The sequence below is a fragment of the Triturus cristatus genome, chromosome 11 (genome assembly GCF_964204655.1).
Source record: "Triturus cristatus chromosome 11, aTriCri1.1, whole genome shotgun sequence".
NCBI lineage: Eukaryota > Metazoa > Chordata > Amphibia > Caudata > Salamandridae > Triturus > Triturus cristatus.
This window is the reverse complement of record NC_140594.1, coordinates 370,600,493-370,625,367: the sequence shown is the minus strand read 5'-3', so window position 1 is coordinate 370,625,367 and position 24,875 is coordinate 370,600,493. Positions and strand designations below refer to the sequence as shown.

General features: G+C 47.0%; 1 protein-coding gene across 1 annotated transcript in view; it reads left to right on the top strand.

Annotated features, from left to right (window-relative positions):
- LOC146784203 (uncharacterized) overlaps nucleotides 1-24,875 on the top strand; it is a 211,469-nt gene that overhangs the window by 149,233 nt on the left and 37,361 nt on the right. Inside the window, exon 2 of the mRNA XM_085634238.1 lies at nucleotides 2,450-2,702. Coding sequence (XP_085490364.1) covers nucleotides 2,450-2,702 — 253 coding nt within the window. The remainder of the gene's footprint in view (nucleotides 1-2,449; nucleotides 2,703-24,875) is intronic.

The window sequence follows — 24,875 nt, the reverse complement described above, 5'->3', positions numbered from 1 at the left end:
ACAATTGATGCACAGAATGTTGAACAATGTCATACATTCACACCAGTACAGAGATCTGGACCTATATCAATCCTTTTTTTTTTCTCCCCATGCGATTCCAGTTTAAACCCAGCTATATGCAAATCAGACTTGACCCTGTGCCTCATGGGAACAGTCCAGCCTGAACTGCCAAGCCAGGTCCTCCATGGACCGGAAACAAGCATCCTAGGACCGGTGTTAGGGTTTCACATTTCTTGAGGGAGGGGGGGGGTCAGGTGCGCCGGGTATGCACAGAAGTGGGTCCCGGGCTCACTGTGCCACTGGATTCAAGCTAGTCTGGCTGATGAGAGGTAAAACCCTGAAACCGGTCCGAGAATGCTTGTTTCTGGTCCAGGGAGGACCTGGATTGGCAGTTCGGGCTGGACTGTTCCCATGAGGCACAGGTTCAAGAATGATTTGCATATGGCTGGGTCTAAACTGGGGTGGCATGTTGAGCAAAAGAACGATGGATTTAAGCCAGATCTCTTGACTGGGGGTGAACGTTTTGATTTGTTCTGCAATCGGTCCATCATTTGTGTGTCTTTTGCTCATTTACTCGGTCACTTGTTAATGACTCCAGAAATAGGCCCAACATTGTGTCCTCTGACAACAGCCTTTTGTCCCTTTAAGACCACATGGTGAACAAGGGGCAAAAATAAACCCAAACTTCGAAGGCGAGTAAGGGGGATGTGGGTGAGCAAAAGGGGTGGGATGAGGGTTAACACGTTGCCAATGGAGGCAGTAATATCACTTCAGACAATGGTGCTGTCGTGAGGTTACATAGGCCCCAGGCACAAACACTTTCATTTTTACATGCTCGCATTTAAAACTGACATCTTTTTAGATGAGGATTTTTAACACACATTTGCTTGCATGGCATCATGACGATTCTCAGAAAGGGTTTGCTTACAGTTATATTTCTTTGTAGGCAGATTAGCAGGCCTTGGAACATTCTATACATGGACTTAGTAGCCTGCGCAAAATGTCATTTGTTGTTTTCCATTCGGTGACAGCTCTGGGTGGATAGAATCAACAAGGACAACAGGACCAGGACTCAGGCACGGAACAAATGAGTTCAGTTTTTATTATATAAATGGCACTATGCCTCAGTTTAGATAGAGGAGCATCTCGATGGATTGTCGAAAGTTGCCCCATGCCTGAATTCTAGTCCAGGTGAATTCCAACATCCTGAAGAGAATGGCGAGAAAAGCTAGCTGCCAGAGGACACACGCCCACCGGTAAATGGGGAGTTAGACCACTCTAAGGTATTCTGGGAGACCTGCACACCCTAAGGTTTATAGAATAGGCAGCGCTAGGCAGGAGTCCAATTATATGTATTCACATAATCCAATGCAAATGCACAATGGTTACATTATTCATTATGCTCTCCATTCTTGTAATACTGGTAGCACTGTTTTGCTCCATTCTAATCATTATTGCAGCACATGTATTTTACACAAGAGTACAATTGCTTCAATAAATATTTGGAATGCCAATTTGTGTACTTCTTGTTTCTCCCTTTGGGCACGCCTGAGCTACTAACAAAAGGGTAGGATATGTTTCCACAATTTCCTTGGGAGGGAATTTGGGTGGTCATGTTCTGAGGTTGCAGACACCGTCCGATGTCATGTCAGTTTATGGAACGAGATGGCGCACTATGAGCTAGCCAAGAATTAAGTCAACATATTCTGATGGTATGAGTGGACTCAGTCTTACATAGTTTTGAAGCTTATGATGCCTAAACGCACAGTCTTACTGCGAAAGTAGGAACCGTACAACAGAACTATCCTTGGAGTTAATAGAAAAAAAGAAAGTGGTAAATTGTCTTTTTTAAACATACTGGTCACACCCAATATGATTATACCAACATGCTTTAATGTATTTAACAATAGTTATAGGATATCGACAGATATCTTTAAGATGGAGAATGAGTGATACGACAATGAAAAAGCAGCTTCTATAAATTTCCATACAAAGTACTTTAGAACCAGTTTTTACAAAGTTATTTCAGGCAATAACCCTTTTTGCCAATTCCTTCAATGAAATGACTGTGCGCTCCTCAAATGTTTTATATTCCGTCTTCAGAAAGACGTTCCTGTTTGACTGTTGATCAAAGGTATCTTTTCAATCTGTAATCAGGACGTTGCAAAATATGCTTGTTTGAGGACACACACATGCACAGTTCTCAGAATACTGAGCTTAGTGGGTTAACACATCTGATTTCGGCATGTGTGACAGGTAAGTCACAGGTTTGATTCCTAATGCATCTTCCATTTCTCATGAGATGAAATAAGTGAGTGCAAATCAATTGGCAATATTACTGCTTGTTAATGACTGTGACAGGAAACAGTGCTATCCTAAATCAAAATAAAATAGTTAATGTTAGCCCCCCCACACTGAGCAGATCTCATGAGATTTTTTTTTTTTGCAGATTCATATAGCGCGAACTCGACCCGAAGGTATTGGAGCGCTTTACACGAGCACCGTATTTACATTACACATTCAGGCACGGGGAGATTAAGTGATTTGCCCAGAATCACAGGATGTGGACGCGACCCAGAGGCTCGAACCCTGGTTTCCAGCACCAAAGTTGGCAGTCTAGCCGACGGACCACATCCTCTCCCCTATGAGATGATTGATCTATACCCTTGCAGGAAGCCACCAGGCCTTATGCTGGCAAAAAGGTAGTTGCCTTTATATACCTTTGCACCAAATGGAGTTCTAGAATGTAAAAGATGCAGGTATTTCTCCAAGCACCAGAACAGATAGAATGTGTGGATCATGAGCAATGTCCTGCAAAGTGATTACTCCAACAGAAACAGACATTGCACCTCTTAATACTATATGTTCTAATTATTAACAATCAAGCTTTCAATTCTGTTTTGAATCCCTTAGCACAAAGTGTAAAATCTACTAAACTGTCAAAGCTGTTTTTAAATCCTGCAGAGACAATGTGCATTATAAAATTCAACATTTGTTACACATTTCTCCAAAATTCCTTTGAGAAGAATGACCATATTTTCTATGATGGCTGTACTAATCATAGCCAAACGCTCCAGTAATAAGCATGGAGGGTGTAATGTGATACAGATTCACGGGGGACACTATTACCCCACATACTATCAGACCAGTGGAATATGTTTTTGGTGGACTTTTCGATTTTTATCTCATCCAAGTATTTTGTGGATTGCCTCCAATAATCTCCGTACTAGGATTATAAAGGATATTAATATATTTAACCCCTGACGAAATTCAAAATCATTTTTTTAACGAAACGCATTGGCTGGATGTCCATTTATACAGAAAATTTATGAATATGAATTGACAGAGGAATAAAAAATATATTTAAACACAACTGGGGATTTATGGACTACTAAAGTTTTGGGTGAACCATTCAATTCTTTTATAAATATAATTATAGCAATTAGCCTAGCCTGGGTCTAGAAAGGGGCAACCTTTAATGGGGCACAAGAGACATTAGGAAGACAGCATGTTTATCAGTTTGTCACTGTAATATGGGAACAAAAAGTGCGCTATGTAGGGTTTTCATTGTACAATGCTTTTCCATTGGTAACCTATTACACCTAATATCAAAGTTATCTTGCTTTCGACAAGTCCACTCTTAGTATGACAGCAGAACAAGGTTGAATAGAATGGATAGATCCCATCACTGCCCCAACACACCCAGGCACAATCAAAGCCTTTGTCTGTTTTTAATATGTAATTGTACTGGCAGAGCAAATACAGAGGTGGCAATTTGTTACAGGCTGTGAGGTTACAGCAGGTAGAAAAAAGGGCATACTAGATGGCCCTGATAATCCCAAAATAAGAGTTATATACTGTAAACTATGTACTTGACTTTATGGATTGAATCACAATATATGCACAAAGACAGATCTGGAGACTAAGGGCATGGCTCCAAGTTATGCAGAATTTGGGTGTTTAAGAAAGTGAAATATCTGTGAATGGGAATCCACCACAAGTCAGAAGGTCATTAACTTGTTAGGTCAGTCAAAGCTTTCAGCAATTTAAACCTGAGCTTAAACCCTGACAGCAATGGTACAAAGCTGACAGGTTTAACTTTGATAACATGTGTAAAGCTTTTTGAAGTACCAAAACAGTTAAAAAGTAAAAAAACACAACATAATAAAAATCCAACTCCAATTTATAAAAACGGAGTAAAAATGAATGAATAAAATGATGCCAAAACACCAAAAATCCAGTAAGGGGAACCAGAAATATGAATTTTTAAATATTTAAGGAAAATAGCACTAAAAAGCACGAACTGCCAATGGTAGTCAATGGTCGCAGTGGACCGGACCTATGTGAGATTTCAGGCTGAGCACGAAGGAGTGGCGATTTTGATACGCAAACTAGGTTTGACCTAGTCAGACGTTTTACACTGGGGCTTTGGGCCTGATCTTGAGCTCAGTGGATGCTCCATTACAAATGTGACCGATATCCTGTCTGCGGTATTGCAAATTCGTTATATCTATCAAATGGCACTTGTAATAGGGTGGACAGGCTTTCTGTCACATTTGTGACATAGTAACCCGGCTGTCAAACCCTAAATCAGGACCGTAAACTATTTTCTGGAATAAAAAAATCTATCAGCGGAGCAGGGCATCAGGGTGGAATTCCTAACAGAGTTGAATAGGCTTTGCATGAGGTTCTGCTGAAGCTGCTGGTTTTGGAGTGAAAAGCTTTGAGCAGGAGAAATTCAAAGTTCGTGCCCAAGAAGTCCTTTCACTGGTCAAATACTTTTGGCGCATTCTCCAGATCAAGATTTTTACCTTTGAACTCAGTGTCTCTAAGAATTTGAGTTATTTTTTAGCTGGATGACTATCCACCTCAAGAAACATTCACACCCTTTGTCAGAGTGAACCCTCAAAGTTACTAAATTAACTTGAGAGCAACTCCCTGCTATGGCACAGAACAGACAGGCTTAACTAGGGCAATGAGTGAAGTATTTATGCAGTATAAACAGTAATAAAGTCGAAATGCAAAACAATAGAAACCTGAAACTAAATTAAAAAATATAATACAATTTAATAAACAATACGACACAGAAATTTAAAAATCCGCTAAGGGGAATGGAATATATGAATTGTTAAAGTGCAGTAATAGCGCTAATAAGCACAAATTGCCAATGAGAATCAATAGTTGCGATTGACCAGAACCTAGGCACAATTTGAAGTAAATCGCAAAAGATACACCAACCACATTTGTCCTGTTGAAAGATTTTGCCTTCTGACTTTAGTCCTTTAACACCAAAAGCATCACAGGAGTACACTTCTAAATCCCCGAGGACCTCAGGGGAGGGACATGGCTACTTACAGGTTGTCAGGCAGAGGTCAAACAGCAGGATCTAGTCCAGGTCCAGTTGCCACTGGTCAGCTGGGTATTTGCCGGAAAAGGCCTCTAATAGCTTGGGGTATCCCTGTAGCTTTAACATGAGGTCAGCCTTATGACCCTCTGAGTCCACATCTTTGTTCTGGGAACAAGAAAGGGCTCTCCTTAAGTCGTAGACAGCAGGTTAAGTCCACCTCTGATCTTCTTCAGGTCAGGAGTGTTCTGAACTGGGTGCCTGGAGATGGCTGACACAAGCTAATGGGTGGAAATTATTCATGGGCATGCCCTACCCAATTGGGTAAAAGTTCCCAGGGCCAACCCTACCCACTTTGGGCATTTTCAAGACAAAAGGTTTTGGCCACACTAAACGTAGGCTCTGAGTGCTTGGTGTGTGTGTGTAGGGAACATACTATGGTAATCCTAGTGTCCTCCAACATCTAACACTAAACTCCAGTTAAGGGAAGTCACTGTACCCACAACAAACCCAGAGACAGAAGCCTGGTGGGACAAAAGTAGGGTTTTCCAGCAACCAGAGGGTGGATACACACCAATTGTTTTGAATTGTTTTGGCTTCCAATTTCTCTCCCTTTCAAGTGCACCTCCAGTGTTATATGTAAAACCCAAATACAAAAGTCCGGTGGATCAAAAATAGTGTTTCCAGCGATCAAACAATGAATACACAATAACTGATTTGGCCTCTTGTTTCCCTTCCCTTTAAGTGTGCCCCTTAGTTTTATTTACAAATCCAGCAGACCTGTCAAGCAGGGTTTGACACTCGAGCAGTATTTGACGCTGCAATGTCGAAAACGATGCTCACAGCCCAACCCTCCATATCCTGCTAGGTTCAGAAGAGTCATCTCTGCCTATTTAGGTGAGCCTATTGTTTGCTCCTGGGAAGAACATCTCATCTTTTTCACACCTATTTCAATGCTAATTACTGGCTGTCATAAGTGGGAGTGCAAATACAAATTTAGCCGACAGGACCTTTAGACAGAGAAATGGTAACTTTCTGTAAGTTACTTTTCCTTAATATTTATTAACTTCCACCTTCCTCATTACATTGGAGTGTTAATCACTATTAAAATTAGTTGTTTCATTATTTCAATAACGAGTCCTATTCCTGAGATACAGTATTATGATTTTAATTTGTATTCTGGTTTTCTACATAGCACAGCTAGGCTTGCCACTGTGAAAAATAGCTTATGAGTGCCAGACATTGGATGGACAAGTTAACAATAATTTTATACATGCCCTACTTTTAAATATCATTCACCCTGCTTTGTGGAATACAACACCTATCTAGGGGTGACTTATTAATATTCAAAAGAGAGGTTTTACATGTAAAAAGGGTTTATTTTAACAGGTCGAATTGCAGTTTTTACATTGTTACAATCAGATCACACTTTTAAGCCTGAAGTCATGTTTGCACAATCATTATACTGGATGGAACAATAGGACCTGCAGTCCACCACTGGTGTTTAACTTCAAGGCCATAGGTGCATCAGAGTACTGTATACTAGGGACTTCTAGGTAAGTTATGTGTACCGATCAGTAATATGCCAATTTGGCCATATTTGAAGGGAGAGCACAGGTACTTCACCCGTGGTTATAAGCAAAATATAGGGTCTAGCAAAAGACGAAAAATCCCAGGGTGACCATGAAGAAAAAGCTGATTTCCTACAGTTTCTTTTTTGGAGCCTGGAGTCCTTCAGCGGGACAAGGCTGTTATTGCATTTGATGTTCGGTTTCATGAGTTTGGATACCTTCTGAATCGGACTTACTGCTGTGGTGAAGCTCCGAGCGGGAGGAACCTGTTTTCTTAGCCCAGCAAGGCCGCCTCTAGGGTGGATAAGCTCAGGTGGTTTGTTCTGCCCTCTGGAGGTCTAGTAGTCAAAAACTGTGTCCTACATTTTCAGAGGTGGTAGGAGAAGTCCAGGTAGACGCAATCCAGGGTTTCAAGATCTCGGGAATAGCACTTGGTGGTCAAGACTCACTCCAGAAGAGACCACCAGAAGAGTGTAGGTCAGGTCCAGTTGGTACTGTTCAGCTGGGCACTTCAAGAAAAAGGCATCTTTCAGCTTTTTTGTTGCCCTTAAGTCTCTCAGGAGGTCAGCCAACTGACCCTTCAAGCCCAAGTCTTTTTCCTGGGTAAAAGAAAGAGCAGGTCCAGTCCTTCAGGGCATCTCTCAAGTCACAGACAACAGGTCCAGTAATTTTCTGTTCTTCCACAGACCTAGAAAGTGTTCTGAAAAGGGTGCATGCGAATGCCACCTTTATGTCTGACACTAGCTAGTGTTTGCAAGCAACTACTGGCCCCTCCCTCACGGTGTAAACGTTCCCAGGGGTAACTCTACCTACTTTTGCCCTTCTGCAAACAATTCCACAGCACCCCCCACTCTCAAAATCCAAGATGGAAAAACCCTTCTCCCCTTGTACAGAGCCTATCTGCTCACCCTGAGGTGTGGCCAAGATAATGAGCAGTGCCCTCCTCCTAGCTCACTTCAGACAAGTTCTCGGGTTCTCGGGTCCTCAACAGGTTTGGTGCTTGCTTGACTGGGTGAGTAACATTTGCTTTCCTGGGGTCACCTAACATTTGCTTGTGACAGAGAAGGTCCCTTTGAAGCAACTTATGTTCCTGGGTACACCCCAACTGGTCTTCCTGCCAAGGGAAGAGAAAACACCTGCCCACACAAAAGCCATTGTCTCTGTTCTGGGAGTACTTTTCATATCTCATCAGGGCTAAGAATGTATTGGGCTACTGCTTGAGAGTTAATGCAAAGTAGCCTTCAGAAGCTTGAGATAGGAAAAAGGTAACTTGCTAGAAGTTACCTTTCCCCAGTATTTATTAAAAAAAAACCTGGCTTCACTACTAAGTTGGGCTTTTGATAAGAATTAAAAAGAGCAGTTTAATCATATTTCTAGCTGGTTCTAATCCAGAACTAGCAGAATGAATATTTAACCTTGCGTTCCATTGTTTGTCAATGAGCCAGCCACCCATGCTAAAATGTAAATAGCTTTTAAGTGCTAGTCTTTTTAAGGAGATGGTAACATTACATTTCTACATCACCTATTTTTAAATACCATGCACACAGTGCTAAGCCTGGAGTCCTGTTTGCCTGGTACCACTAATGGATACCATAGTAGTGCTGTAGGTAATAGATGACAATTAACGTTCCCTGTCATGGGTGTATTTTGGGCACAATCCAGTATGTCCTACGTTAAATATGGCAATTAAGAGCTATCCTTTTTTACCATGCTTTTGGGGTCAGAGCACCTATATGGGAGCCTGGTTAGCAGTGTCCCAGTGCCCAAAGACTCAACAAAAAAAGACAGCAGCAGCAGTCCACACAAAAATGGAGGCGACTACGCAAAAAAGGCACTAGCTCACAGGGTGATAATTAGTGCACACAGTAATTGACCCATCATGTTCATGCTTCTTTTATTACAGCTTTTTTTTACAGAAAGCTTTCCCAAGGTAATGTGTTTGTTAACAGTGTTTCTCTCTGAGATTTATCAGAGGATCAACAGCCTTCGTTTCAAATTATACCCCCTCTTTTAACCTCTCATTAACCACCAGAGCATGGCTCTCCAACATTTTCAGTCACCTCTCTGCAATTTCTAGTCTCTGTCCCACTACAGAAACCCTGTTGGAAAGGCCCTTGAGCTTTTTTCCACATTTTTACTAGCAGCTTTGATACGGCCAGTTTCTTCCTACAGGGCACTATGCAAAGGGTGGATGGAGCACATTCGTGCTTTGTTGCCTTGCTTCATTTCTGATTCATAAGGTAGTAGAGAGTTGTGTCTCCTTTAGCAATTGCAATTGTTATACTCTGTCACGCAAAAAAATAAATTCCCTTCCCTCTCCCAATGATCTCTAATATCAGTAAGCAAACACAGGGCCAAAGGATTATCTCAGAGGCCCCAACCAGCAATGAAGGCTTCTCCACTGTCAACCTTGCTGATGAAGTGTGAGCGTGAAGCTACTGCTTCGCGGCTCAGAAGGGAGAAGCAAACTAAGTGGAAATCCTGGTGCAATAATAGTCCTGAATACCGGCCAATGTCTTGGCTCAACAAGGATTGGTAAAGCCAATAGGTCTTGCCATTGCAACCTACCAGCTTGATGAATGCTTTTTGGCAATGTTGAACAGAACTTACGAAAAACAAAGCTTTTTGCCAAAGTTATTTGGTATTAGTAAAACAAATAAAAAGGGGTGCAATATCCGGCCACTGTTGGTGGATGTATACTTCTTTAGGCAAGTGCACGCATCACCACGCATGCCTACGCCTACAGAATGACATGAGCTCCATTTTCTTTTATTTTTTATAGGCCGATCTAAGACAATGGATACCACTTATACCAGTAAGTTAAAAAAAAAAAAGAAATTGTAAGTGTGCGAAAATGCTTTCGTGGAGGGCCAGCAGCAATTTGATGCCTATCCTTCCCAAAAATATATATATATTTAAAATGGGAATGGCAAGGGATAGTGGGACAAGGGGTATGCAGGTAGGAAAAGGAAGGGGAGCGAGTGGTGGCACAAAGGAGACAGCAACATGGTAGGCGAGGGAAGAACAAAGAGAAGAATCAAATTAAGGAGTCGGCAACAAGGGGGCTGGGGTGAAACGCACACGAGGGAGACAGCAACACAGAGAGTGGGGGAATAGGGGAGAAGTACAGGGGAAGAGAGCTAGTAGCCATAAGAACAAAACCAGAGTACTTATTTAGTAGGGGAAAAGGTGTCAAAGAAACACAAGCAGTAGGGAGTTTGAAAACACACACTCTAATGGGGTGATTAACCAAAAAGAACAAAATAGTTCCCAAAAAATGAGCAATGAAGTGTCACAAGTTAGACAGTAAATAAGAATGCAAACAGACTATTGCCCAGGGGTGGGAAAAACACAAGACGGCCAAGGAAAACTGTGACGAAATGGGGTGTATAACATAGTGTAGTTGTGCAACCTCACTCTGTAATAGACTTACCAACCCCTTCAGGACCAGTAGGCTTCGTTTCTAAAACCTTCAGCTCAACCCTGGGTAGCTGTGGCTCTGAGCAGCAAGGCTTACATAAAGGAACACATTTAAACAGCACCAAAATAAATTGAACAAGAAATTGACACAACACTAAGGAAATCTAATACAATTTATAACAAGCATTGGCATAGCCAATAGGCCTCGCTTTTGGGACCTTATAAGTATATTTACTTTTGCTATAATCACGGCACGTAAAGCGCGGGTGCCGCGGTTATGGCAAAAGTAAAGAAATAGAAAAAAGCATCTATTTCTTTACTCTTGCTATAATCATGGCACCCGCGCTTTACGTGCGTGATTATAGCAAAAGTAAACATACTAATAAGGTCCCAAAAGCAAGACCTATTGGCTATGCCAATGCTTGTTTACTTTTAGCGCAGGGGAGGGGGCCTGCGAGATTCCCTTGTGGGAGCGTGCGACCATATGGCACCACCATATGGCGCCGCGCGCTTCCGCAAGGAAATCGCCAGACGTGCACGCGTTGCCATTGCAAGCAATGCAACGCGTGCACGTTTTTGTCCCCCAAAGCTGTGCCGATGGCATTAGGTCTCTCTCCTATGTAACGCATGCGCGCTGCGTAGGCGAGACCTAAAAATAGACTGTATTTTTAGACACTACAACGAAAAAGGTCCTCCAAATGGGTTCCGGAGACCTAGAATTTACAAGGTATAGTAAATCGGAGATTTAACTGAACCACAACCAAGCATTGGAAAACGAAACGAATTTGACACTTTGAAACATTTTCACTAAAGTTGAGCTAGTTGTATTGCAGTCCCTTAAGAGTTGTTTTAGGCGACCAACTCCAGTAGGGAGCCAGTCAGGGAGACCAGCAAAGTCCTCAGAAGCTGATACCTCAAGGATAGAATAACCCTCAGTCAGTTCCAGGCACTTTTATCCCATAAAAGTGGTTTCCTATTGAAGTGGTCCTGATGTAAGGAATAAGGAATGCTGAAAATACTCAAGGATGCTGCGGATACAATGCAATTGACAGGAGTCTTCCTGTGGCTACTCTTCAATCCACAAAGAAGGTGTGAGATGGTTCTGGTCAGAGGGTCGACATCTCTCAAAGTCCTCTCGGTGCTGATAGAAGTCCAGTCACCAATGGACTATGAGTCAAACAAGTTACTTACCTTCGGTAATGCCTTTTCTGGTAGACTATATCTAACCGAAGATCCTTACCTTTGAATGTGCCAGCCATCAGACTGAATCCGGAAGATTTTTCAAGCAGTAGGTGGCATTGATCGGCCCCATGTCTATCATCGGCGTCGTCCGCGCCAGAGTGACGTCGCAGTACCTATGTAGGTGCTACCCAGGCATGCCGACGTCAGTTACTCTCACAACTTTCCACACCAGAAGCGCTGAGCCATAAGGTGCACTGACAGTGGTACATCCAAACTAGGGCCCTGAAATGGATCAGTCCTGACCCTAGAAATCTGTCCGCAGAACAGGGAGGATAGGTGGGTTGGTAAGGAATCTGCAGCTAAGGTTTTACAGAAGGTAAGTCATTTGTTCATCTGATAGAGACTTCTAGCCGCAGATTCCTTACCTTTGAATAAATACCCAAGCAATACCATCCCCAGGGGAGGGTCTACGGCCAAATTTAAACTAGGAGGTCCTGCAGGACCGAAAGGGCGAAGTGCCTATTCCTGAGAACCCGATTATCCAGGCAATAATATTTAGTAAATGTGTGCAGGGACGCCCACGTTGCTGCCTGACATTTATCCAGGACCGGAACTACACATGCTAACACATTGGTTGTAATTTTAGCTCTGGTAGAATGAGCTCATTAGCCTTCATGAGGCTGCTTTTTTGGTAATGCATAGCAGATCTTGATGTAGAGTACGACTGTAGGAGAGTAGGGTCTGCTATCCTATGGTCACCCAAATTTTTGCTTTTTGCTTCACTGGTTTTTGACATATTGAGGCTGTGGGCCTGCCAATCAGACCCCCAGCCTGCTGTTCTCTCTACTAAATTTACACTATGCACCCTAGGTGCATAACCAATTGGAAGTGGATCACCCTGTGAGCCCCTGTACCAGTGTACACTAGGTACCCAGGGCATTGGTGTATCTAAGGCCTACCAGGGGCTGAAGCATGTATTGTGCCACCCCTGGCCTGGCCTAACAAATTTGACACAACTGGCTGATCACTCAGCTGGGGTAAGTTGGTGTAACCACCTCTTACTTAGGTGTAGTATACCTATACCTAACCTTAAATGGGACACATGTTAACCTATAAGTCACTCCTATGGCAGGCCTTAACAATCCTGAAGGCAGAGTGCTTGGTTCCATGTGAGATGGTGCTCTGGCATGAGCTGAGCCTGTCTGCAGTGGTCGGAACAACTTCCTTCTACTGTTTCCAGATATCGTCATACCATATACTCTTAAGTGCATTATGAACCTCGCGGTTAAATGCTATCTTTGGTTTGGCTTTATCAAAACATGTCGAGTAAGGTGTCATACGAATTGGAATACTAACCCCTCGACAATTCTGGCGACGGGGTTAGCATTCCACCCTTCTAGAGGGACACGACATGTACAGTACCTGAAACCCGGGTAAAATCAGACATAGCCTCAGCTCCACAAAATGGATGCTGCCACCACAGACACAAGTCTGCCCTCCTGCTGCTGGGAGTCCTTCCAGCTTGGGAGGTGTGGACAAAGGGTTTCCTGCCAGGGGAGGTGCGTGCACCACCCCAGACAGGATTTTGTGTATTGGTCAGGTAGGGCTTGAAAGGAACCAGACATGCCTGAGGCTCACAAGGAGCCTCGGTGCATATGCCAGTTCAAACCGGTCCTGGGGCACACCAGTCCCGGGCCTGGGGCGAGCTGGACAAAGGATTGGGGGTGTAACCACCCCCCTTCCTGGTCCCACCCATAGGGAGGGACCTAGCAGGTAGTCCGGCCCCTAGAATCCGAATAAAGGTAGGAGCTGTGTCCTAAGACTTCAGACATCCTGGAATCAACTTGAAACTAAGAAGAAGACGGGAACTTCGACGCTCTGCCGCACAGAGGACTGAAGCCAATCTCCCCTGTGGTCAGGGAGTGACCACCTTGCTAACGCAAGCACCATCCAGCGAATCAACGTCTGCTTTGCCGCCGCCTCCCGCCGGAGCCCGAGCCCAGAGACTGACAAGACCTGGACCTCCAGACCTCTCACCGCCCGATCCACAGTCCCTGAAAGGAGGAGACCCGTGGAGGCAACGAGACACGTGGAGCCAGCCATCTTGAAACGACCACGACAAGCTGCAAGTGCAACAACCGAGGCTCCCTCCAAGTTGTGCTTTGGGATCTGAGAAGCCCAATACCCGAGCAGCATCTGCACCAAAGGTGAGCCCTCCAGCATCTCCACGATCTGCGTGGGGCCCTTCTGCATTTTGCCACTCGACGCGCCTAACCGGTTGCTGGCCCGCTGGCTAGTGGCCATCTTGGCGACGAACTTCAAGAAATACACCGCTGGTCTGGTTGCTCCAGACTGGCCCTTGCTCCCCTCCAAAGGAGCAGTCCCTCTGACCTTGCTGGTCAGAACCATCAGCTTATTTCGCTTTCCACAACAATTGCTTTTGCCAAGGCTTGTTTGCTTCGATCAAGTCGCCGACACCGCCGACAGCGAGAGCCTGCGTGAGACAGCTCGTGAACCGACTCCTGGACGTCGTCGACCTTCAGGGACCACGTGGCTGTAGAGACAAGCTGCACCTTTCTTCCTGTTTGCACCCGACATCGCCTGGTACCCACCTGGTGCCACGCTGGTCACTGGCTAGTGACTGTGAACACTGTCCCCTCTACTTACAGGTCTTCTACAACTCCGATCCACTCTGGGATCCACCGCATCTCTTCCGGACCGACCGCCTGCAGCATCTTTGTCTCCAGGCTCCATTGAACAGAGAGAAGAAACCCGACGCACTTCGACACCTATGCACCCGCTTCCTGTGGGTGAGGTAAAGCTGGCACTCCGGTGCCCAAGTGTAGAGTATCATCTCTAGTGTCTGTGTTTCCAATCTTGAGTTCATAGTCCATCCGGAAGATCCTTTTTGCAGTAACTTTGTAACTTTTACGCACCCATTGAAAACCTATGGGAGCCCGCGTGTGACTATTTGCTCTGCACACGCCACCCGTTGACCTCCTGGTCACTAACTAAAGTTAGCTCCTTGTAGGCCCAGCGATTCTAGAGGCCCTAGGCCTTTTCCCTTTTCTGTTCGTGGTACTTATACCACTATTTTAGTATATGGTTTGAGCGGCCACCAGGGCCTATCCATATAAAGTGCAACTTCTGTGTATTCTACTGTAATCTTGTTTGACGATTTGTGCTCCTGTGCTCATAAAGAGTCTAGGGGATACTTTGAGAAATAAATACATATATATTTTCAATATATATCTGTGTGGTGTCCTTTCATTGGTATAAAGGGGGGTTACATTTGGTAAAACAGCCTGCTTAACACGTTTCACGAGTTTAGCCTCAAAGACTGCTTAGCCTACGCTACCACTAGGGCAGCTAGTCCGAAAAGGTTGACTTACAACCACACCATAAGGGTTGCTTGGCATGGTACAAGGTGATCACTTTAACTAGTGAGCATCATATACCAGGCCAACGTCTCACATTGGTGAGCAGCGGTTGGATTTGAGCTTGCTGTGTTTTACCATTGTAATCTCTTGGTTACCAATTGAAAGATCACATAGGTACCTATAGGTACATATAAAACAAGATTAGATATACTTAAGTTCTACTGAACTTAGTTGTTGTAGAGCAAAGGGAGTAGCACACCCTGACTACAACTACTAGATAGGTTTAGTAGGTAAACCCAAGTGTAGGTAGATTGCAACACATCCACCCACACTTAAGAGCAATGGCTGGGGCAGAGGGGTCCACTGTACCCATCTCTGTTGAGACTGACCCCCAGAGGGCACCATCCATCTTTGCTACCCTTAATCAATATGAGCTCAGGCAGTTGGCAAATATCAGGGGCCTTAAACAGCCCAAGAATCCTACTTCTGCTGAACTCAGGGAGCTTTTACAGGCTGATGAAGATCAGAAAGCTCTCAGGAAAGCCTCCCAGTTAGGCCCCTTAGGGTCAGGAACAGGAGGCCCCCCTTCTGAAGATGCTACTGAAGTACCCCTTTCCAATAGCCACCCCTTAGATGAGAATCATACTACAGAGGAGGAAAGTGGTGGGGATACAGAAGTGAGTGAGGATGAAGGGAGAACTAGCCCAGTGCCAAGTGTTATACATGGCCCAGCTAACTTAAGGCTACTGGGGACTGACAATGGGATCATCCCATTGGATCTCCCTAGTGGACTTAACCAGGGGTCTGGGAGGCAAAGGAATCACTCAGGTGGATCTAATGCTTCTCATACCTCTAGAGGCTCTCAAGGTCACTCCAGGAGAAGGATGACCACCCCTCAGAGGAGGGAACATGAGGCCAGAATGCAGGAAGCCCAGCTGAGGATCAGGAAGCAGGAGCTAGAGGTAGCCCTGATGGAAGAGAAACTGAACAAAGCTAGGCAACCTAGAGAGAGTGGGTCTATACCCACTGGTGGCAGCATTGTCCCTAAGGACAAAGATAGGGTCTTTGATAATAGGAACCTGTCTAAGGTTGTGCCCCCCTACAAAAGTGGGGATGACATCCACAAATGGATGACTGCTCTTGAGAGAGCCTGCAAAGTGCAGCAGGTTCCTGAAGACCAGTGGGCAGCAATCCTCTGGCTCTCCTTTGAAGGAAGAGGCAGAGACAGACTCCTCACTGTTAGGGAGGAGGATGTCAGAAATTACAGATCCCTGAAGAGTGTCCTAGTTGATGGGTTAGGCTTAACCACTGAACAGTACAGGTTAATGTTCAGAGACACCCAGAAGACACAGACTCAGGACTGGTCTGAATACATTGAATGTGCCACTAAGGCTTTGGAGGGTTGGTTGCTGGGAAGTAAGGTATCTGATTATACAGGATTGTACAATTTGATGATGAGAGAACAGATTTTAAATAACTGTCAAAACCAGCAACTGCATCAACACTTGGTTGACTCTGATCTGACCTCTCCCCAAGAATTGGGAAAGAAGGCAGACAAATGGGTCAGAACCAGGGTTAAGCAAAAGAACCAGAACCAGGGCCAAGGGGGTGATCAGAAGAAAACAGACCAAAAGGGTGGAGATCAGAAATCTAAAGACCAGAAGTCTTCAACAGGGCCCCAAACTACTGCTAAAGAGGGTGGGTCCCAGCCTAAAGGGAAGAAGAAGGAAGGTCAAAAGAAACCCTGGTGCAATCATTGCAAGAATACAACTCACTGGACTAGTGATTGTAAAAAGGGTGGAGCCCCCAACACTGTTGCCCCTAAGGCACCTGCTCCCAGTACTACTGTTAGCAGTGTTGGTCCCCAGACAAAGGGTGTAGTGGTAATCACTATGGGAACTGAAGGAGATTCTGACTTTGACAGAACCCTGACACAGGCAGTCTTGATCTGTGATGGGGACATTAATTTGTCCCTGACTGTGAGCCCCAGTAACCTGGGCAAGTACAGACAGACTCCTTTAATTAATGAAAAAGTGGCTCAAGCCTACAGGGACACATGTGCCAGTGTCACTATGGTGACACCAGGCTTTGTGGACCCTGGACAGTACATACCAGGTGAGAATTACCTGGTGACCAATGCCAGCAATGCCACTACTTCACATAGTGTGGCAGTTGTTAACTTCTCATGGGGAGGGGTAACTGGCCTCAAAAGGGTTGTGGTTAGTGCAGACCTCCCAGTAGAATGTTTGTTGGGCAATGACCTAGAGAGTTCTCTATGGTCAGAAGTGGAGTACAGGACACATGCAGAGATGTTAGGCATATCACCACATGTCCTTGCTGTGACCAGGTCACAGGCCAAAAAGTGCCTTACTGAACCTCAGGTCTTGGATCCTGGAACAATGGACCAAGCACCTACCAAGAAGAAGAATAGGAGGGTCAAGGCTGTGCCTTCCCCCCTGCCTCAGAGTGATGATCAACCTTCCCAGGAAGCTGATCTAGAGAACCCTGAAGGAACTGTCCCTGAAGAGCTTGAACCTGATCAGGTTGAGTTTCTGGGGACAGGGGGACCTTCAAGGGCTGACTTGAGGCAGGCTCAGTTATCCTGTCCCTCTCTTGAACCCCTCAGACAGCTGGCGGCTGCTGAGGCTGCTGGGAATGCTCAAGGTACCCATAAAGTGTATTGGGATGAAGGGCTCCTTTATTCAGAGGCTAGAGACCCCAAGCCTGGTGCAACCAGGAGGTTGGTTATACCTCTGCAATTTAGGGGCTTCCTTCTTACCTTGGCCCATGATATTCCTTTAGCAGGACACTTAGGCCAGAACAAGACTTGGGACAGGCTTGTCCCTCACTTTCACTGGCCTCATATGAATGAAGATACAAAGGAGTTTTGTCGCTCCTGTGTGACCTGCCAAGCCAGTGGCAAATCAGGTGTCACAACAAAGGCCCCCCTAATACCACTACCTGTGGTGGGGGTCCCCTTTGAAAGAGTGGGAATAGATATAGTGGGTCCCATGGATCCTCCCACTGCATCTGGGCACAGATTTATACTGGTGGTAGTGGATCATGCCACCAGGTATCCAGAGGCAATTCCCCTTAGGACCACTACAGCACCTGTTGTGGCCAGGGCCCTGCTGGGAGTATTCTCCAGAGTGGGGTTTCCTAAGGAGGTAGTTTCTGACAGAGGTACCAACTTCATGTCAGGATACTTGACAGCTATGTGGAAGGAATGTGGTGTCAACTACAAGTTCACCACCCCTTATCACCCACAATGCAATGGGCTTGTTGAGAGATTCAACAAGACCCTAAAGGGTATGATCAAAGGATTACCTGAAAAGCTCAGGCGAAGATGGGACATCCTTCTACCCTGCCTTCTGTTTGCTTACAGAGAGGTCCCACAAAAAGGAGTTGGTTATAGCCCCTTTGAATTGTTGTTTGGGCACCCTGTAAGAGGCCCACTGTGTTTGGTGAAGGAAGGATGGGAGTTACCTCTCAAAAAGCCTAAGCAAGACATAGTGGACTATGTACTTGGTCTCCGCTCCAGGATGGCTGAGTATATGGAGAAGGCATCCAAAAACCTTGAGGCAAGCCAGGCCTTACAGAAAGCTTGGCATGACCAAAAGGCTGTCTTGGTTGAGTTTCAGCCAGGACAGAAGGTATGGGTGTTGGAGCCAGTGGCCCCAGCAGCACTCCAAGACAAATGGTCTGGACCCCATACAATCCTGGAAAAGAAGGGAGAGGTCACCTACTTGGTGGACCTAGGAACTCCCAGGAGTCCCCACAGGGTACTCCATGTTAACAGGTTAAAAGCATATGTTGACAGGGCAGACATGGGCTTGCTCATGGCTACAGATGAGGGACAGGAGGAAGAGAGTGACCCTCTCCCAGACCTGTTGTCTCAGAACCCTGAAGATGGCTCAGTTGAAGGAGTGACCCTTGGAGGCAACCTCACTGCCCATCAGCAGACTGAATGTAGACAAGTTCTACAATCATTTCAACATCTGTTTTCCTTGATACCTAGCCAAACTGACTGGTGTACCCATGTGGTGGACACTGGTGACAGTCTGCCTGTAAAGAACAAGCTTTACAGACAACCTGACCACGTCAGGGACTGTATAAAGGCTGAGGTACACAAAATGCTGGAATTGGGTGTCATTGAACCCTCAGAGAGCCCCTGGGCTAGCCCAGTGGTTCTGGTCCCCAAACCTCACACCAAAGATGGCAAGAGAGAGATGAGGTTCTGTGTGGATTACAGAGGACTCAATGCTGTCACCAGGACAGATGCACATCCTATTCCAAGGGCAGATGAGCTCATAGACAAACTAGCTTCTGCTAAGTTTTTGAGCACATTTGACTTGACAGCTGGCTATTGGCAAATCAGATTAGCTGAGGAGTCTAAGGCCAAAACAGCATTCTCAACCCCAGGTGGGCACTACCAATTTGTGGTGATGCCCTTTGGTCTGAAGAATGCACCTGCCACCTTCCAAAGGTTGGTGAATCAAGTCCTTACTGGGTTGGATGACTTTTGCGCAGCATATCTTGATGACATTGCTGTCTTTAGCTCCACCTGGGAGGATCACCTGATCCACCTGAAGAAGGCTCTTGAGGCCCTGCAAAGGGCAGGCCTCACTATCAAGGCTACTAAGTGCCAGATAGGGCAGAGTATGGTTGTGTATTTGGGCCACCTTGTAGGTGGAGGCCAAGTTCAACCACTGGAGAGTAAGATACAATCCATCAAGGACTGGTCCCCTCCAACCACCCAGACTCAAGTTCGAGCTTTCTTGGACTTGACTGGGTACTACAGGAAGTTTGTTAAGAACTATGGGTCCATTGTGACTCCCCTTAATGATCTGACATCCAAGAAGATGCCCAAAAAGGTTCAGTGGACAGTAAGCTGTCAAAAGGCATTTGATGACCTGAAGGAGGCCATGTGCTCTGCACCTATCCTGAAAAGTCCTGACTACTCCAAAGAGTTTATTGTCCAAACAGATGCTTCTGAGTTGGGTGTGGGAGCTGTGCTGTCACAACTTAATGTAGATGGTCAAGACCAACCCATTGCTTTTATTAGCAGAAGGTTGACCCCCAGAGAGAAGAATTGGTCAGCTATTGAGAGGGAGGCCTTTGCTGTGGTGTGGGCCCTGAAGAAGCTGAGGCCATACTTGTTTGGCACTCACTTCAAGATTCAGACCGACCATAAGCCCCTCTTGTGGCTAAATCAGATGAATGGTGAAAACCCCAAACTGCTTAGGTGGTCCATTTCCCTACAGGGGATGGACTTTACAGTGGAGCACCGGCCAGGTACTGACCATGGGAATGCAGATGGTCTCTCCAGGTACTTCCACTTAGGACATGAAGACGAGACTGGTCAAGGCTAGTTTTAATGTCCCTGCGTTTGGGGGGGGGGGGGGTGTGTAGGAGAGTAGGGTCTGCTATCCTATGGTCACCCAAAATTTTGCTTTTTGCTTCACTTGTTTTTGACATATTGAGGCTGTGGGCCTGCCAATCAGACCCCCAGCCTGCTGTTCTCTCTACTAAATTTACACTATGCACCCTAGGTGCATAACCAATTGGAAGTGGATCACCCTGTGAGCCCCTGTACCAGTGTACACTAGGTACCCAGGGCATTGGTGTATCTAAGGCCTACCAGGGGCTGAAGCATGTATTGTGCCACCCCTGGCCTGGCCTAACAAATTTGACACAACTGGCTGATTACTCAGCTGGGGTAAGTTGGTGTAACCACCTCTTACTTAGGTGTAGTATACCTATACCTAATCTTAAATGGGACACATGTTAACCTATAAGTCACTCCTATGGCAGGCCTTAACAATCCTGAAGGCAGAGTGCTTGGTTCCATGTGAGATGGTGCTCTGGCATGAGCTGAGCCTGTCTGCAGTGGTCGGAACAACTTCCTTCTACTGTTTCCAGATATCGTCATACCATATACTCTTAAGTGCATTATGAACCTCGCGGTTAAATGCTATCTTTGGTTTGGCTTTATCAAAACATGTCGAGTAAGGTGTCATACGAATTGGAATACTAACCCCTCGACAATTCTGGCGACGGGGTTAGCATTCGACCCTTCTAGAGGGACACGACATGTACAGTACCTGAAACCCGGGTAAAATCAGACATAGCCTCAGCTCCACAAAATGGATGCTGCCACCACAGACACAAGTCTGCCCTCCTGCTGCTGGGAGTCCTTCCAGCTTGGGAGGTGTGGACAAAGGGTTTCCTGCCAGGGGAGGTGCGTGCACCACCCCAGACAGGATTTTGTGTATTGGTCAGGTAGGGCTTGAAAGGAACCAGACATGCCTGAGGCTCACAAGAAGCCTCGGTGCATATGCCAGTTCAAACCGGTCCTGGGGCACACCAGTCCCGGGCCTGGGGCGAGCTGGACAAAGGATTGGGGGTGTAACCACCCCCCTTCCTGGTCCCACCCATAGGGAGGGACCTAGCAGGTAGTCCGGCCCCTAGAATCCGAATAAAGGTAGGAGCTGTGTCCTAAGACTTCAGACATCCTGGAATCAACTTGAAATTAAGAAGAAGACGGGAACTTCGACGCTCTGCCGCACAGAGGACTGAAGCCAATCTCCCCTGTGGTCAGGGAGTGACCACCTTGCTAACGCAAGCACCATCCAGCGAATCAACGTCTGCTTTGCCGCCGCCTCCCGCCGGAGCCCGAGCCCAGAGACTGACAAGACCTGGACCTCCAGACCTCTCACCGCCCGATCCACAGTCCCTGAAAAGAGGAGACCCGTGGAGGCAACGAGACACGTTGAGCCAGCCATCTTGAAACGACCACGACAAGCTGCAAGTGCAACAACCGAGGCTCCCTCAAAGTTGTGCTTTGGGATCTGAGAAGCCCAACACCCGAGCAGCATCTGCACCAAAGGTGAGCCCTCCAGCATCTCCACGATCTGCGTGGGGCCCTTCTGTATTTTGCCACTCGACGCGCCTAACCGGTTGCTGGCCCGCTGGCTAGTGGCCATCTTGGCGACGAACTTCAAGAAATACACCACTGGTCTGGTTGCTCCAGACTGTCCCTTGCTCCCCTCCAAAGGAGCAGTCCCTCTGACCTTGCTGGTCAGAACCATCAGCTTATTTCGCTTTCCACAACAATTGCTTTTGCCAAGGCTTGTTTGCTTCGATCAAGTCGCCGACACCGCCGACAGCGAGAGCCTGCGTGGGACAGCTCGTGAACCGACTCCTGGACGTCGTCGACCTTCAGGGACCACGTGGCTGCTGAGACAAGCTGCACCTTTCTTCCTGTTTGCACCCGACATCGCCTGGTACCCACCTGGTGCCACGCTGGTCACTGGCTAGTGACTGTGAACACTGTCCCCTCTGCTTACAGGTCTTCTACAACTCAGATCCTCTCTGGGATCCACCGCATCTCTTCCGGACCGACCGCCTGCAGCATCTTTGTCTCCAGGCTCCATTGAACAGAGAGAAGAAACCCGACGCACTTCGACACCTATGCACCCGCTTCCTGTGGGTGAGGTAAAGCTGGCACTCCGGTGCCCAAGTGTAGAGTATCATCTCTAGTGTCTGTGTTTCCAATCTTGAGTTCATAGTCCATCCGGAAGATCCTTTTTGCAGTAACTTTGTAACTTTTACGCACCCATTGAAAACCTATGGGAGCCCGCGTGTGACTATTTGCTCTGCACACGCCACCCGTGGACCTCCTGGTCACTAACTAAAGTTAGCTCCTTGTAGGCCCAGCGATTCTAGAGGCCCTAGGCCTTTTCCCTTTTCTGTTCGTGGTACTTATACCACTATTTTAGTATATGGTTTGAGCGGCCACCAGGGCCTATCCATATAAAGTGCAACTTCTGTGTATTCTACTGTAATCTTGTTTGACGATTTGTGCTCCTGTGCTCATAAAGAGTCTAGGGGATACTTTGAGAAATAAATACATATATATTTTCAATATATATCTGTGTGGTGTCCTTTCATTGGTATAAAGGGGGGTTACATTTGGTAAAACAGCCTGCTTAACACGTTTCACGAGTTTAGCCTCAAAGACTGCTTAGCCTACGCTACCACTAGGGCAGCTAGTCCGAAAAGGTTGACTTACAACCACACCATAAGGGTTGCTTGGCATGGTACAAGGTGATCACTTTAACTAGTGAGCATCATATACCAGGCCAACTTCTCACAACGACCCATTGAGAGATGGTGTGCTTCTGCACCGCCTGGCCTTTCTTTGCACCAACATACCCCATGAAGAGCTGATCGTCCATTCAGAACTCTTGTGTGTGGTCAAGGTAGAACAACAATGCTTTTTTTGGGTCCAGATGTTGAAGTCGCTCTTCTTCTTTGGAAGGATGTGGAGTAGCATAGAAGGTGGGCAAGGTGACAGACTGGCCCACATGGAATAGTGTGACCACGTTTAGCAAGAAATAGGCCCTAGTGCAAATCACCAGTTTGTCAGGGTAAACCGAGAAAAAGGGAGACTTGGATGACAAAGCCTGCAGCTCACTCACCCTCTAGGCAGATGTAATTGCCACAAGAAAGGCTGTTTTAATCGTGAGCAGCCAGAGGGGACAATTGTTCAGAGGCTCGAAAGGAGCACAGATCATGAATGTGAGAAACAAATTAAGGTCCCTCTGAGACATAATAAAAGGAGAAGGGGGAAACACATGTACACGGCCCTTCAAAAATCTATTTACATTGGGGGACTTAAATAAGAAGGGTTGGTCAGGCAGCCGCAAGAAGGTAGACAGAGCAGGGGCGTGGCTACGGTGCATACGGAATGGCTGCCTGGTGAGGGAGCGCCGTAGGCCAGGCTTAAAAATCCGGCAATTACCGATGTTTCAGAGCGCCTGCACCGATGTAAACTTACAATGTCATCTGGTGATTACCCCGGGCACACTCGGTGGCATTTTGGTGTGATTTGATCAGCGGGAACCCGATGGACTGAGCGGTGACATGGAGGCCAAGCCTGCAAGGAAATGGCGGCCGGGCTGTGAGCGGAGCCGGAGGGCTGGGTCCTGGGGGGTTGAGCGTTCAGAGCAACGCGTCCTTGAGGTCTGATGCGCGGCTTCTTTGGGCTGTGGGTCAGGCTGCGACTGCCGCGGCTGCCCTGGACTGCAATACTTCCGGCGGGCCTGACCGCACCAGGAGCCGAGGCTCGGACCGCCGAGAGGGCGCACCCGAAGATTGATATCGAAGGCGAGGCAGAGAGGCTGTGGCCAGGAGCCTACAGCAAAACCACGATCTTGCCTATCGTGGGGCCCGCCTTGAAGGCCTACTGTGGTGTGGTGAGTGAGAGGGGGGCCGCTTGCTGTGTCGGGTCTGGGCGGGCCCGCGCGGCCGGACCTGGGCACCCTCGGGCAATAGCTCTTGCGGTGCCTGGGTGTGCCTGTGCGGGCTGGTCGGGCCTTGCGGGGTACGGGGGCCACATCTGCTCTTCTGCCAGGTGGGCGTACAGCCTAATTGTGCTGCTGCGGGTGTGGTGGTGCTAGCGGCGTGACCCCAGGGACCATCTGGTCTGCCTTGGTGGGCCAGAATTGCCTGGGGCCTTGCTGGTGCCTATGCCCTGGGCTGAGGATTGGTGCTGGGCCCTATGTGCTGAGTATCTGGGGGCTACTGGGCTAGTGTGCTGCTGGGCCTCATCTCGGGACGGCCATATATGCAGATGTACGGCATTGTGGCGCAGGTGCTGTAGTGGGCTGCCAGTCCAATCTGGATGACGTGCTACGCTGTGTGCAGGAAAGTGCTGGGACTTGAAGTGGGAGCGCACTGTTAATGTCCTGTGGAGCTCATACTGGACTGAATCAGTTCTGAGGTGGACTGGTGGCTTGGACTTGACTATCGGCTGTGCAGTCTGTGCTGTGGGGACTGACACTTGGCTGGCCGGCGCCTCGTTCACCGCCGTATTGCCCAGTTGCTGGGGCTGCGTGCTTGAGGGCCCGGTTGCATTGCCGGGGGTGTTCTGGAGTACAATGGGCTTGAACACTGCCCATGTGCTGATCACGA